The sequence below is a fragment of the Ursus arctos genome, unplaced genomic scaffold, assembly GCF_023065955.2.
Source record: "Ursus arctos isolate Adak ecotype North America unplaced genomic scaffold, UrsArc2.0 scaffold_5, whole genome shotgun sequence".
Taxonomy (NCBI): domain Eukaryota; kingdom Metazoa; phylum Chordata; class Mammalia; order Carnivora; family Ursidae; genus Ursus; species Ursus arctos.
Genome location: NW_026623067.1, coordinates 70,398,111 through 70,411,314, shown reverse-complemented (window position 1 = coordinate 70,411,314; position 13,204 = coordinate 70,398,111). Strand labels below are relative to the sequence as shown.

At 39.2% G+C, this 13,204-nt stretch overlaps 1 protein-coding gene across 50 annotated transcripts in view; it reads left to right on the top strand.

Annotated features, from left to right (window-relative positions):
• Nucleotides 1-13,204, top strand: part of MEF2C (myocyte enhancer factor 2C) — a 169,565-nt gene that overhangs the window by 116,173 nt on the left and 40,188 nt on the right. For 21 of the 50 annotated variants that reach the window (XM_048221175.2, XM_048221154.2, XM_044384035.3 and 18 more), the window contains one exon: nt 12,151-12,294. The exons of 3 other annotated variants lie outside the window; for them this stretch is intronic. In XM_048221175.2, the coding sequence (XP_048077132.1) occupies nt 12,151-12,294 (144 nt within the window). Of the gene's footprint in view, nt 1-12,150; nt 12,295-12,353; nt 12,492-13,204 lie in introns of all 50 variants that reach the window. 26 more of the 50 variants (XM_048221165.2, XM_044384029.3, XM_044384039.3 and 23 more) reach the window with 3 other exon arrangements.

The following is a 13,204-nucleotide window of genomic DNA, read 5'->3' as shown; positions in this document are numbered from 1 at the left end:
GGCCCCTGCCCTCAAGGAGCTCAGTCATGCGGAGACTGAGGCAGGCACACAGTCGCCCTACAGAGAGCACGGCTGTGTTAAGACTGCAGGGAGGGCTAATCTAAATGCAGACTGGAATGGTGTCCGTGTGCTTTGTGAATACAGCAAAAGTCTCAGAGAACTGAAACTGAGCAACTGCCTAAGAAGTTTGAGGCACTTTTAATTGTAAGCACCTTTTATTTACCTGAAGCTCCTTGATTATTAAAAGGTACGATTGAAACAAACTTTCTTCCACTGGACACCTACCCAAGGCAACTGAGCATAAAATCCACAACTTATTAACAATCCACATATAAGATTTGTGGTAATGACATACAAGCTGTAGATGATAAATAGATTAGACCCTGTCCTTCCCGGCAAGTAATTTTTAATGTGGAGGAAGAGATAAAACATATCACCAATGTAAACTTATTTGCAGAAAAGAAAGAAGGGGGCATTGTAAGTGTCCTGCTGTGCATTTTGGAGATTCGATCTAAGGGACTTTCTTAATGCCTGTTCTGAGTGTGGGTAGACATTTGTTCCCAGACCAATTGACCGCATCCTATAAACCTAACATCCAGTACAACAGCATCTACCTCCAGGACAACCCTCCAAACCTAGAAGTCTTTCTTTCCCAGATCTTGACTTCCAGCCAGCGTTGCTGGCCTGGTTTCCTGTTCACAGACCAGGTCTGATAGAGCGCCGTAGTGTTCTTGCATCTCCTGGTCTAACTGTCCCAGCCCCTGATCAGTGACCATCTCACCCATTATATCTTGGGCACTCTTTATTAAACAGAAAGTTTTCCAGTGTATCAGCCAATGAAATGAAACTATTAATACTGCATTAACCAAATCCCAGCGGGGGAGCAGGGGTTACATCAAAAAAGACAAGTAATAAGGCTAGAGACCCAGACTGCTAGCCTTTGGCAGACCTAGCAAACATTACTGATGTTGAAAGAAGAGAGAAAAGGTGCAGTGTTAAAGGAAAAGGAAAGCTCAGATCCCCATTAACTTTGGCTTAATATTTCTGAGCCTCCTTATTATATGTCATCGGGCCCTCCTTGGCTGTCCAGAAGAGCCAACCAATTTGTTGCTATACTCTACTGTCAGATACTGCACCGGTTGCTAAGGATAGGAAGATTTCAAGAGATACGTCTTGTCTACAGGGATCTTATAATCTAGAAAATGAGACAAAAGCAAGAATACAGAGAGCAACATTATGAAATAAATGTTAATTACAAGTCCTGGAGACTCACAAAGGAGAGACACATTGATTCTCTTACCTCTCCAGTCCACAGGATTCTTTCCTTTTATAATTGGAATTTATTTGTGAAGCTGGGAGAAGGTGGAGTTAGAGAGAGTGGGTTGTAGGGGCAAGCGCAGAAGATACTCTTAGCACAAATCTAGCAACTGCCCCCTGTGCGTTTTCAGCTTCCATTGTGATTCCATCTTAAATAAGAACCTCTGTCACTGCAGTCTTGGATTCCATTATTCTTTTATTAGCAACAGCAATATTTATTGGGTATCATCCATGTGGTGGGCACATTCAAGTTGCTGTCGATAGAGAGGTGAAAAAGACATTGGTTCGTTTCTTGCAGGGAGTTGGTTCTAATGCACTGAGGCTCTTCCTTCCCATGGCAGCCACAGTAGCTGTGGCGTACCTGTTGTTCTCACATAATCCCAGAGATGCTCTGAGGCCCTGATACCTCAGGTTAACATGGCAGAGCAATACGGGTATTGAGCGGCGTGCGCTAACAAGTTGTCAATACCACTCTCTCAGACAGTTCAGGCTCAGGCTCAGGCAAAACCCTCAGAATTAGCATAGAGGCTAGTTTTCACAGGGCATACTCACAGAGTGTACCAGCTGGGAAGGCAAAGAATAAGAGGCCCTTTCCTTACATTGCTGTCCAATCACTATAGAATAACCAGAATCACCCGGAGTGAATGACAGAGAGCGGGTTTCCCCATCAGTCCAAAGGCCAGCCCAGGAGAGAAGGAGACTAGGATCAAGCCCCCTGGAGCTTTTTTTTTTTTTTTTTTTTTTAGATTTTTTTATTTATTTGTCAGAGAGAGAGAGAAAGCAAAGCAGGGGGAGTGGCAGGCAGAGGGAGAGGGAGAAGCAGGCTCCCCACTGAGCAGGGAGCCCAGTATGGGACTCTGATCCCAGGACCCCGGGATCATGACCCTAGCTGAAGGCAGATGCCTGACTGACCGAGCCACCCAGCCAGGTGCCCTGGAGCTTTTTACGTCTCTGCAGCCTGGCAGAGGCCCAGGGTAGGGGAGAGGTCTTAAGAAAGGAAGCAATTTAACCTTCATCTGGGAGTCCCTGGCTGTCTCAGAAATGAGGATTTGGATGGCTCAAGTACAATTCTCAGGTATGATCAGAATTGTCATGACATGAGTCGGTCACTTGTGAACCTCACATCCTATTTTGTGTTCCCTTATTGGATGCTCTGTGTACACTGTGCTTTTCAGATAAACTAGGGATAAACTACAGGTCCCAACTAACAGGTTCTTCAAATTATGTCAAAGGTAAATGCCTTTGTTTCTGAAGTAAAACCTAGAAACAGAAGAGAATGTACAAAAGGTACAGAAATGTACAAAAAGAGGGGCGCCTGGGTGGCACAGCGGTTAAAGCGTCTGCCTTCGGCTCAGGGCGTGATCCCGGCATTACGGGATCAAGCCCCACATCAGGCTCTTCCGCTATGAGCCTGCTTCTTCCTCTCCCACTCCCCCTGCTTGTGTTCCCTCTCTCGCTGGCTGTCTCTATCTCTGTCGAATAAATAAATAAAATCTTTAAAAAAAAAAAAAAAAAAGAAATGTACAAAAAGAGAATGTTCACCTCTTGCAGTATTTTCGCAATGTGTTTACATCCTCCTGGTGGTAACTGAGAGCAGGGATAGCCACAGAAGGCTCGGGAGCTGGAAAGGAACAGCCCATCACACCCAGGTCTCTGAGCAATTGTAAACAGAAGAAACCAACCATGTGTACCCTGTATAAGATAGTCTGTGTCACCTCCACTATTTCCACTCCCACAGGGATATTCTATTGCCACAATTAGGAAGTGATTAGAGAGCTTGCTTTAACTCACCATAACTTGTGTTCCTTGAATTTTTTTACTTAATCTTATTAAAACAAATAAATAACGCTGTCATCTTAGGAGACCACCCAACTCATTTCAGTTAGTCTGTCAGTGTTAGAAAGTATGACTGTCAAGTTCGTTTGCTTATTCATTTAGTTACTAAGAACCTTTATTGAGCTCCCATGTATTAATCCGGCCCTGTGGCAGGAACCAGAGATACCCAGTCTTTACAGAACTCACTGTCTAGTGGTGAAGCAGACATGTGAGAAGATAAATTAGAATATAAGATACCATCTATTATTAAACACACACAAAAAGTCACGGACAGAGAAGGGAGTCCCTAAGTGCCTAGAAGAGCTAGGAAAGAGCTTTGTGGAGCTAGTGATGGCATTGGATAATATGTAACCTAGGATGACTAAGGTTTGTGTAGCAGAGAACAGGAGCAAACACAATATTCTAGACAGGAATGAATGACACATATCAAAACAGCATTGTTATAGGATCCTCCTGACTTTGGAAATGGTAGGAATTTCCCCCCTGATGAAACCCAGTGTGCTGGGGGAGAAGGGAGGGAATGAGGCTGGAGAAGAAGAGGAGGGCTTGCTGTGAAAACTAGTGGTTGTGGCTGTTGGGAGCCACCAGTGTTTATATGGAGAATAGTGATAAAATTAGATTTGCATTGTAATGAAACCCTGCTGAAAGTGGGAAGGCTGACTGGCTGGAAGGTAAGATCAGAGGACAAACAGATTAAGGGTGGGAGACCGAATAGAAAAAATTAGTAAATCAAGAAATGGTGGAGTCAACGTTGACTTCTGGGTTTCCAGCTTGAACAACTAAGTTGTGATGTTTGCTAGGAAAGGAAAGATGGGAGGGGAATGGATAAAGGAATAGGTTACAATCAACAAAATAAATGAGAATAAGAGATCGTGGGAATCCTGTAGAAATGAGGAAGCATGGTGACTGAGAATGGTAGTCCTGAGCTGCTGATAAATATAGGCAGTGTGGGCTACTCCCACTTCATGACTAATCACGCACTGACCCAACTTCAATAAAAAGGCATTTGCAATTAGATAAGAGCTTACATGGAAACAAAAATAATGATTTAACCTATCCTTATACATACACATCTTCTTTTGTTAAAATAAGGCTTAATGGTTTTAAAAAGATGCTTCAGTGTGTTATTTTTAAAGAATCAGTGCTCCCAATAATCTGCCTTTTTTGTCCCTGTAACCCATTTGCAAGTAAAATGCCATAGTTGAAAAAGGTTAGTAGGTGAAGTTACATTTATATTTTAGACTTTCAAAAATCCTGCTTCCTGATCTTTGTTAATTTACTCCTCTCTTTCTCAACCTTTGTTTAATTTATTACTTCTGTCCTATCTTTTCCTTTCTTATTTAAGAAGTCACTAACATCATTCATCCCTCAAACCCACTTCCAGTTTGATCGTTCATTTTCTAGCTTTTTATTTTTTATCTCATCTTCTATTTTTTAGCTTGCTTTATAGAGATTAGGATTAACTGCATATTTTAGCATGCATTTCAGTCATTATATATTAAATGTTCCCTGCTTAGTATTTTACTTCAGATCTCTCCTGGATTCAAAATGTCAGGGAGCATTTCATGGCTAAGTGTGCCAAACTTCCCCATCTCAGTCCTGTTTCAGGCCAACCTCATGACGCCTGCCCTGTCCAGGTTCCAGAAGAGGTGTGGTGGAAGAATTCTTAACAAAAACATCAACCCACTGACCTATCCTGAGGCAGCCTGAATCATCTGACTGGCCTTAGAATCACCCTGATTTTCCATGAATCCTCCGGGCTAAGGTTGGCCCAGAATAAGACCAATGTCAAAGCCCAGGAGAATAGTGGCGCAGTAGACCAGCATCCAAAAATGGGGAAAAAGATGAACTTTGACCAAGAATTTTAAAACATGCTTATTTCAAATTTATAGTATCTGACTCAAATTCACAAAAGTCTCCCCACGCTCCTGAATATAAGGTTTCTGTTTTTCCTTTTCTACCTTTACACATTCTGCCTAAAAGACCACTCCCTTTTTCCTTCTTCCATGCTGAATCCTGTACCCTCTTTCCTGCTACTCGTATCATGGCCAAGATTATATGATCATGGCTTTTTGACCTTAAAGACTTCGTGAATGCCTAGTTACTTCTGACATTCCATATCTAGACCAGTACCCCAATTTTTAAGTATTCAATGACATAAATCTCCTGAGTTTTAATCAGTTTCATACTGCATTGTTTTCTACCTTTAAAATGATATGTTCAAAAAATAGTCAATTTATAATAGTTACTTAAAAAGAGCAAAATAATAACTGAGTTTTAACATAATGTGAAATAATAATATAAAATGGTGAAAAAGAAATTACAGTTGCAAAAATATACACAGACTCCTCTTTCTCCCTCTAGCATCTGAGCATTCTTTCCTGTTGTGTTCACCCATCCATTCAGTCTCTCATTAGTACTGCAGGCATTTAAGCTTCTGCCATGTGCCAGGCCCTGTGCGAAGTCCTGGTGATACAAAATGGCTAGGAAACAATCCCTAACCTCCACCAGTTCACTCAGGGGAAGAAAAACATGTAAAAAGAAGTTCTTAATCATATCTCTGGGAATGCATCTTTGCAGCCAGAGGACCATAGACAACACCTGACACATAGTAACCCTTAATAAATATGTATCAAGAGGTCTGAATCCCACTACTATTTCTGCCTCCAGCCAGCCAGACAGCTTTGGTCCAGTCTTGAAACCTCTGCATACACTAACATTAAAGGGAAAATGTGTGTTCGGTTCATTCAACAAGCATGTACCAAGCACCTACAAGTATGTCAGGCTCTGTTCTGTATTGAAACTCCAAAAGTGACTAAAGGAATGTGCTTTGTTACTTGCCTCATGAGCTAGAGGGACAAAACGTAAGTAACAATGTGCGATAAAGGCTCTGATAGAAAAATGTATACAATAAATGGGTACATGAATGAGGGAGAAATTAATTCCGCCCTGGTGATCAGAGAGGTCTACAAAGAGGAGATGATGTATTAGCTTTGCCTTGAAGGAGGACTGTCCCAAGTCCAGGGAGGAGATATTGGTGGGCTCATTCCACAAGCCAGCTTGAGCAAGGACATGAGGTATGAAAGGCCAGTTGCTTATGCACCGTTATTCCTCCCCTCTGGAAGACATGAGGAAGGGCCAGATGATCCTTGGTGGTCTAGTCTAGGATTAGAATATCAGTACTTATAGGAACTCTCACCATCTGAGTGTTTATATAAAATAACTCCCACTTTGAAAGGCATGGGTTCGTGTTTCTTTATGTTCTATCCATTAAAAGTCTTCAAATCTTTAACTAGTGTCTTTTATTTCCATTATTTAAAAATGAAAAATTGTGAAAAAAATTTCAAGTCCGATGTTAAGATTATCTTTTGAGAAAAGGAATAAAATGAAACAATGAAAATCTCCAGCTCTTCCCAGCCTTTCCTCAGTAGGAGTTAATATCTGGTTAGAATAAGCATTAATAACCTGGAGGAAATGCAGTGTTAAGGTTTATATTTTTAATTTTTTATTAAAATTTTCACCACAAATGAATAATTTGGGTAAAATTTAATTTTTTATAGTCTGTACTAGATATGATTTGCTTGTCTAATTAAAGTCTACCTACTGATTGTAGTAAATTTGCAGTATTTTAATTGTCTTTTCATTTCTATATTAAGAACAAAGAAGAACTATGGAACAGGAAAGATAGAGCAGACAACGCTTACAATTTTGGTAATTAAAACCTATGGAGAAATTTCTTGGCATCTGATCTTCCCCCAGCCTAAGTAATCTGTGCTAGAAATCACGCACATAAAAACCATATATAATATTATAAGGCATTTCAGAGGTTTTTCATTGAAATGTGTATTGCCTGCTTTTCTAAAACATAAGTGCACCAAACAGTATCTGTGTATGATAGGTTTTCAGTAATTGTTTGCTGACAATATTTTAAGTGAAAGAAGTTGTCCCCTTGGGCAGCCACTCCCCAGTGCTGGAGGGACAAAAGCAGCAGCACCCAGCTTTGGGAGGATGTTTACGAAATACTCTCAGAAACTTCGCTTACAGGCAGTATCCATTTCAACTGCATCTTCTTTTCCTGTGTGGATTTACTGCTTTCTGAAGATTATTCAGCTTGTTAAGAGTAGACACTTATTTTCATTAAGCTGTGAAAGACAAGCAAAAAAAAAAAATGATTTAGTATTAAAGAAAAGGAAACTACCTTTTCTAAGTTGATGCCTTTTTTTCCCCTTGGCTTTTGTGCGAACATGACATTCATGCAACTAATAGAGATAATTCTTGCATGTGTTCTCGACACATCAACCCTCTGAAGTAAGGGTAATGCTAGCTGTGCAAAAAAGGTTGATTATTTGGATTTTAAGAAAAATTAATGGGTATTTATGGGTTTTTTGCAAAAAGATTTGAAGTTGCTGCTGTACAGTGGGTAGGTACAGAAAAAGAAAGATGATGAGAATAGATATTCTTTTTTTAAAAGATTTCATTTATTTATTTGACAGAGACGGAACAAGCATACAAGCAGGGGAGCAGCAGAGGGAGAGGGAGAAGCAGGCTTCCCACCGAGTGGGGAGTCCAATGTGGGGCTCGATCCCAGGACCCCGAGATCATGACCTGAGCCAAAGGCAGATGCTTAACCAACTGAGACACCCAGGTGCCTCAAAATTAGATATTCTTGAGGACTAAGATTGCCAACATGGAAAGAAGTTGAATGGTTGGAAGCTTTAATCTGTGATGGTGGCTCTCTAAAAGAAGCTTAATTTTATGTAAATAGCAGTAATATAAAATATATAGCTTCATTTAATTGAAAAAGGCCAATAATTTAGTTATTTCTTTTTTACTAACAAGAAATAATTAAGAAAGGGAAACCAGTTTTAACCATTGTATACAGAAGGGATTTTGTAGATGATAACATAATGCCTAAGACAAGAAATGAGAGCTCCATGTGGCATTCTTTTTCATTTATATTCCTTTCAGTAACGAAGTAGAATCTGTTCCCTACATCTATTTCATTAGAATTTTTGAAGCACCTGTCACCTATCATCGTCAGTTTATATGTATTTCAAGTTTTCCTAATGAACAAATGTAATAATTCAGGGTCCATATGTCCACATGTCTGGGAGGGGAGATTCCACGTGGTTTTTGGATTACCTGTCTGGACTCCCTTTCCCATTTATTGTTTGGAGTATGTCACCTTCTGTCAATCTAATTACTTCTCTAAGAAACGGCTGTTCTCAGCTCACTGCATGACAATTGCTGCCTTGTGAAAACATCCCAGAAGCCTCTGCAGTCAATTGATCTACCCCAAAAGTGTCACTCTCACATGGAAAGTTGAATTCAGTGTGCAGACTCACTCAAGATTTACAGAGTTCTCTGAGGGAAGAGTTTCTTTAGATACGTAACAGGAGAAGCTGGTTTCGGTAGTTCTCTTGCCTCATCCTGACATACAGAATAAATCTTTTCACAAGATAGTCAGCTGAGAAAGACTTACAATATATGCAGCCAGGACTTCTAGCCCCTGTAAAAGAATAATGATTTAAGCGCTTACATTACCTGACCAATAACATTTGTAAAAGATCAGAGAAGCTTTCAAAGGCCAGAGGCAGAGTTTTTGATTTTTCTAGAAAAAGGCCTGAAGGAATAATGTTTATTTATCCAGTTAACAGTCCCTTTAGTTTATACCGACTATTTCTTGCTACGATAAAGACGGTCTTGGCTGATCTAACAGTAATTCCTTTGTCATCCTTAAACAGCTGTAGATTTTTAATATAATAAAGATAAGAGTTCCACATTCACACGATAGTATTTAAGTTTATGCCGTCACATCCATCTTCAGAGCCTTATAATTCTACCATAATCATCTGTTCTTGGCAGAAATGTGTTCTACAAGCTCTCAGCTGAGGATAATATTTTTGAACAATTTTTTTCAATGTTCTAGTTATGTGATTATGGGAATTTGGAACTCACTATTAATTTGCCCTTGGGTTTTGTATTTGTATATCTCAAAATGCCCCCTTATTCAACTTGAAATTATACTATACCTTTCAGTGTTAGAGATATTTCATTACCTAAATACTGGTGATAGTCATTGAAGATAATGTAGTCAGATACAAGAAGAATTTATAAGGAGAAAATGAGCCACTGTTTCCCGCCCCCCTCACTGCTGTTTCCTTTGTGACTTCATGCCACTTGCTTTGTTTGCTTATCAGTTTATATAATTCTTTAAGTACAAAATGAGCTCTTGGTATAATGATTTTTTTAATCCAAAAACTGATAATTGCATTATTGACTAATAAACATTCCCACTCTAAAATCTGACCTCTGGAAATATCAATATTTTAGCCATATTTTCATACTGAAAGCTTTCTCACAGCCCAATTTTTAAATTTTTCTACCTTAATTTATTTCACTGTTCACTCTACTGCTGTAGTTGCATGTGACTGAGTGATCTCTTTCACATCCCTCACTTTACAAGTGCCCTTCCTCTGGGTGGGGGAAGGTAGCCCCATGTTGCCCCAGCAGGAGGCCAGAGGTATGGACCTTCATGCTTGCCCATGCTGATTTGAGAACTGGTATAAGGCTTCCCTAAAATCTTCATGGAAGACTTGCGAGAGATAATGAGTTAACATTTGTGGAGATCTTTCAATAAACTGTAATTGATGTTTGAATTTTTATAAACCAAACACAGTATCTACCCTCGAAAGCTTTATAAGAATATTTAGCACACATGTATGTGCCAGATGGATCATAATGACAGTTGATAGGCCTCTCCTAGCCCTTGCGTTCTGTTGTCAAAAATCTGCACATCAAAACAACTATAATTTTTACAATATGATTTATTGGCTAAAAGATTTGGGTGCACATTGAAAAATCTACTATCTAGATAAGACTGTAAATTAACGTTATATAAGATAAGACTTTAAATTAAGGGTTTATTTAAGAATATTCCTAGCATGCCTTGTAGAAATATAGGCAGGTAAATTTTGAAAATCATCAGATAATATTTTCTTGATGTGACATCTTTCTCTACATAAGTGAATTTTTATGAAAAATGTGTGGATTATGATGCAAGACACTCAGAAATTATTCTCAAAAGCTCAAGGATATGTGGAGATCAAAGCAGAAACACATCATAATACAGCAAATAGTTATCACCCGGAAGAATACTCTTGTGGTTGAGATAATGCTAACAAAACAGCCTAAAACAGAAAATTAAGTTAGTAAATAAAATTATTATAATAATGTATTGTAGCATTCTTTGTAGTATTATTTTAAGAACCACCCCAGGGTAGTTATTCTGGTAAAAATGATGGCATAGATCCGTAGTAGGGGGACAGGTGGCCCCACCGATTATAAATTCCCCAAGATTGTAAATGTATATATTATCATCTTGTGTCAAAATATTCATTTTAATATTCAAACATTATACCACATAATAAGCTGTAACCATATGTTTATTTGTTATATTATACCACTATAACATTAATAAATATTTACAGAGCTGCAGTGTATCATAGATGTATTAGAAATGGTGGCTCTCTTAGTTTGATTTTAAGTGAAAATCTTCCGTGCCTCAGAAACTAATTTTAAATGTTACATTTGTTACACATTGATAAGAGCCAAGGAGTTTAAATTGTTAAGACTGACACCCCCTTTTTAACTCATGTTGTTTTATTTATTTTCCCCAATTGCATGAATTAAAGATGGAGTGTTATCTCAGCTTTGAATTCCTTAGCTTGATGTCGCAGCTTTTGCTTTATTTGTATGTGAATTCTGTCTTTAATAAAGATGAGCTCTGCTGAACTTTCCATTAATGAGAGACACTTAGGTACCCAGCTCTTTATAAACGATGTTGGTAGTACCAAGAAAAATCAGAAATGTTGCTAGTCTATTAATAATTGACATGGCAAGCTGTGTGATTAATCAGAAGTTTTATGATCTCTAAAAACATAACATTATCTCTGTAAATCAGATGGTGTACAATTAACTTGACAACCATCAGTTAAAAGGGGGGGAAAAAGGAGGGAAAGTCAAACTCGGGACTCCTGACTCATACTTTTTCTGTTATAGTGTTACATTCGTATTTATCCTTCTGTGACAGCTGAGACTAGACCAGTTCTACATTCAGGAGACAGGAGGTTCAGGAGAACGCACTGACTTTTCACTTTCATGTGTCAGCAGATAGTCTCAGAGTGATGCTACTCGGCTGGAACCAGGAGGAACTTTTTCTAGTTTGGTAGTTATTGACTTGGTTACCTATTTTCAGTATTCTCTGGCTTCCTTGCTCAGCTTATGGAAAGTTAAGCTCAGCCGTTTTGACTTTTCTTTCAGTCTATGTTTAGGCAGATAGTTTCTCAGTATTCTCGATCTCAATACAGGTTTTCACAAATATAGACTTGTAACCAGAGTAGACAAAGGTGAGTCTTCTGATCACAGTGTCGGGACGTTCTTACTGGGTGCTTGGTGAGAATATTAGCTGGGTTCTCTCATGGCCTTTTGCTGTCATGCACATATCCAGAGGAGGGGCAGGACACCAGGGGCACCAAGCATTGTGTCAAACTCAAACTAGAGATCTATTTCCGACATTTCTGCTTTGGTCACGATCACAAATTCTGAAATCATTGTGTAACGCCCTGACTTCTAATTTTTCTGTGGGAAGATGGTGTTGCAATTTGCCACCTTACTTGTATTCTTCTGTAAGTGTCTTGTCACTAGATATTTGAAGCACGTATGAATTCCGTACCATGACATTTCAGCCCTCATACTGTCCTTGTTCATCGACTGAATTTAGTTGTAAAGGGACTATTGCCCTTTTATTTTTTTGTGACTAGTAATGGGTACACTATCGAAATCACTCACGGGTTCACTCTATGGTTTCTTTACCGTAATGTAAAAAAGCATATGTAATAACAACCTGAAATACCGGACAGCTTGAACTTCTCTAATACTCCGAATGTCTCTTACAGCCTCTGTCTAGGTTTGAACTTTCCAAATTATGTATTTCAGACGTTGAGAAAGAAGGGCCTTAATGGCTGTGACAGCCCAGATCCTGACGCAGACGATTCAGTAGGTCACAGCCCTGAGTCTGAGGACAAGTACAGGAAAATTAACGAAGATATTGATCTAATGATCAGCAGGCAAAGATTGTGTGTAAGTACTCGGAACACCCTTCATTTTTTTTACTCTTGATATTTCTCTGAACCTGGCAGGCCTTGAACAAGAAAGAAAACAAAGGCTGTGAAAGCCCCGATCCCGACTCCTCTTATGCACTCACCCCACGCACTGAAGAAAAATACAAAAAAATTAATGAAGAATTTGATAATATGATCAAGAGTCATAAAATTCCTGTAAGTACCAAAGGTAGATGGCTGGTCTGCTGATAACTGCTGCAGTAACATACTTTAACCCTTTCAGTGATGACTTTCTTTTTAAGAAGCACTAGAAAGTCAAACCGATAAAATAGCCATCTCATCCCACGGGCAGTGCGTTTAGAAAGCAAACCCAAAGGGATGCTGAACTTATGTAATCTAAGAGTTGCCATCAAGAAGTTCATTCAGAGGCAGAAGTTATACAGGCGGAAGAGAAAGATCTATGCGACACACCCGAATTTACACAATCTTTTAAACACACAGTTCACACGAATCACAGTGCACTGGTAAAACGCTGGAATCTCCTTTGAACAAGCTTGAGGATTTACTATAAAATAGACACGTAGCTGTCCTGAGACCGGATACACGAGTAGAACCCCAGTTCTCTCACGTAAACTGCCGATCGTCACCCAAAGAGAAGCTTGTTTCTGAATAAAGCTTCAGCCCCTCTCCCTAAACATGACATTCAGCAACAGCACTGAAGGGTTAAAGCTAATGCTCGCTGCAGGGAAAGAGACTGCATGAAAACCTAATGGTAAGATTTCAACATGTTTGTGTGCTGGGGTGATTTTAAAGCTTTATCAGAATATTCGCTTTGCCTACACCAACATTTTCCATGCTTTAACACTTGGCTAAATTTTGTCTTAACCAAGTCAAAAGATGTCTAACAATCAATCATTTGCCTTGCCAGA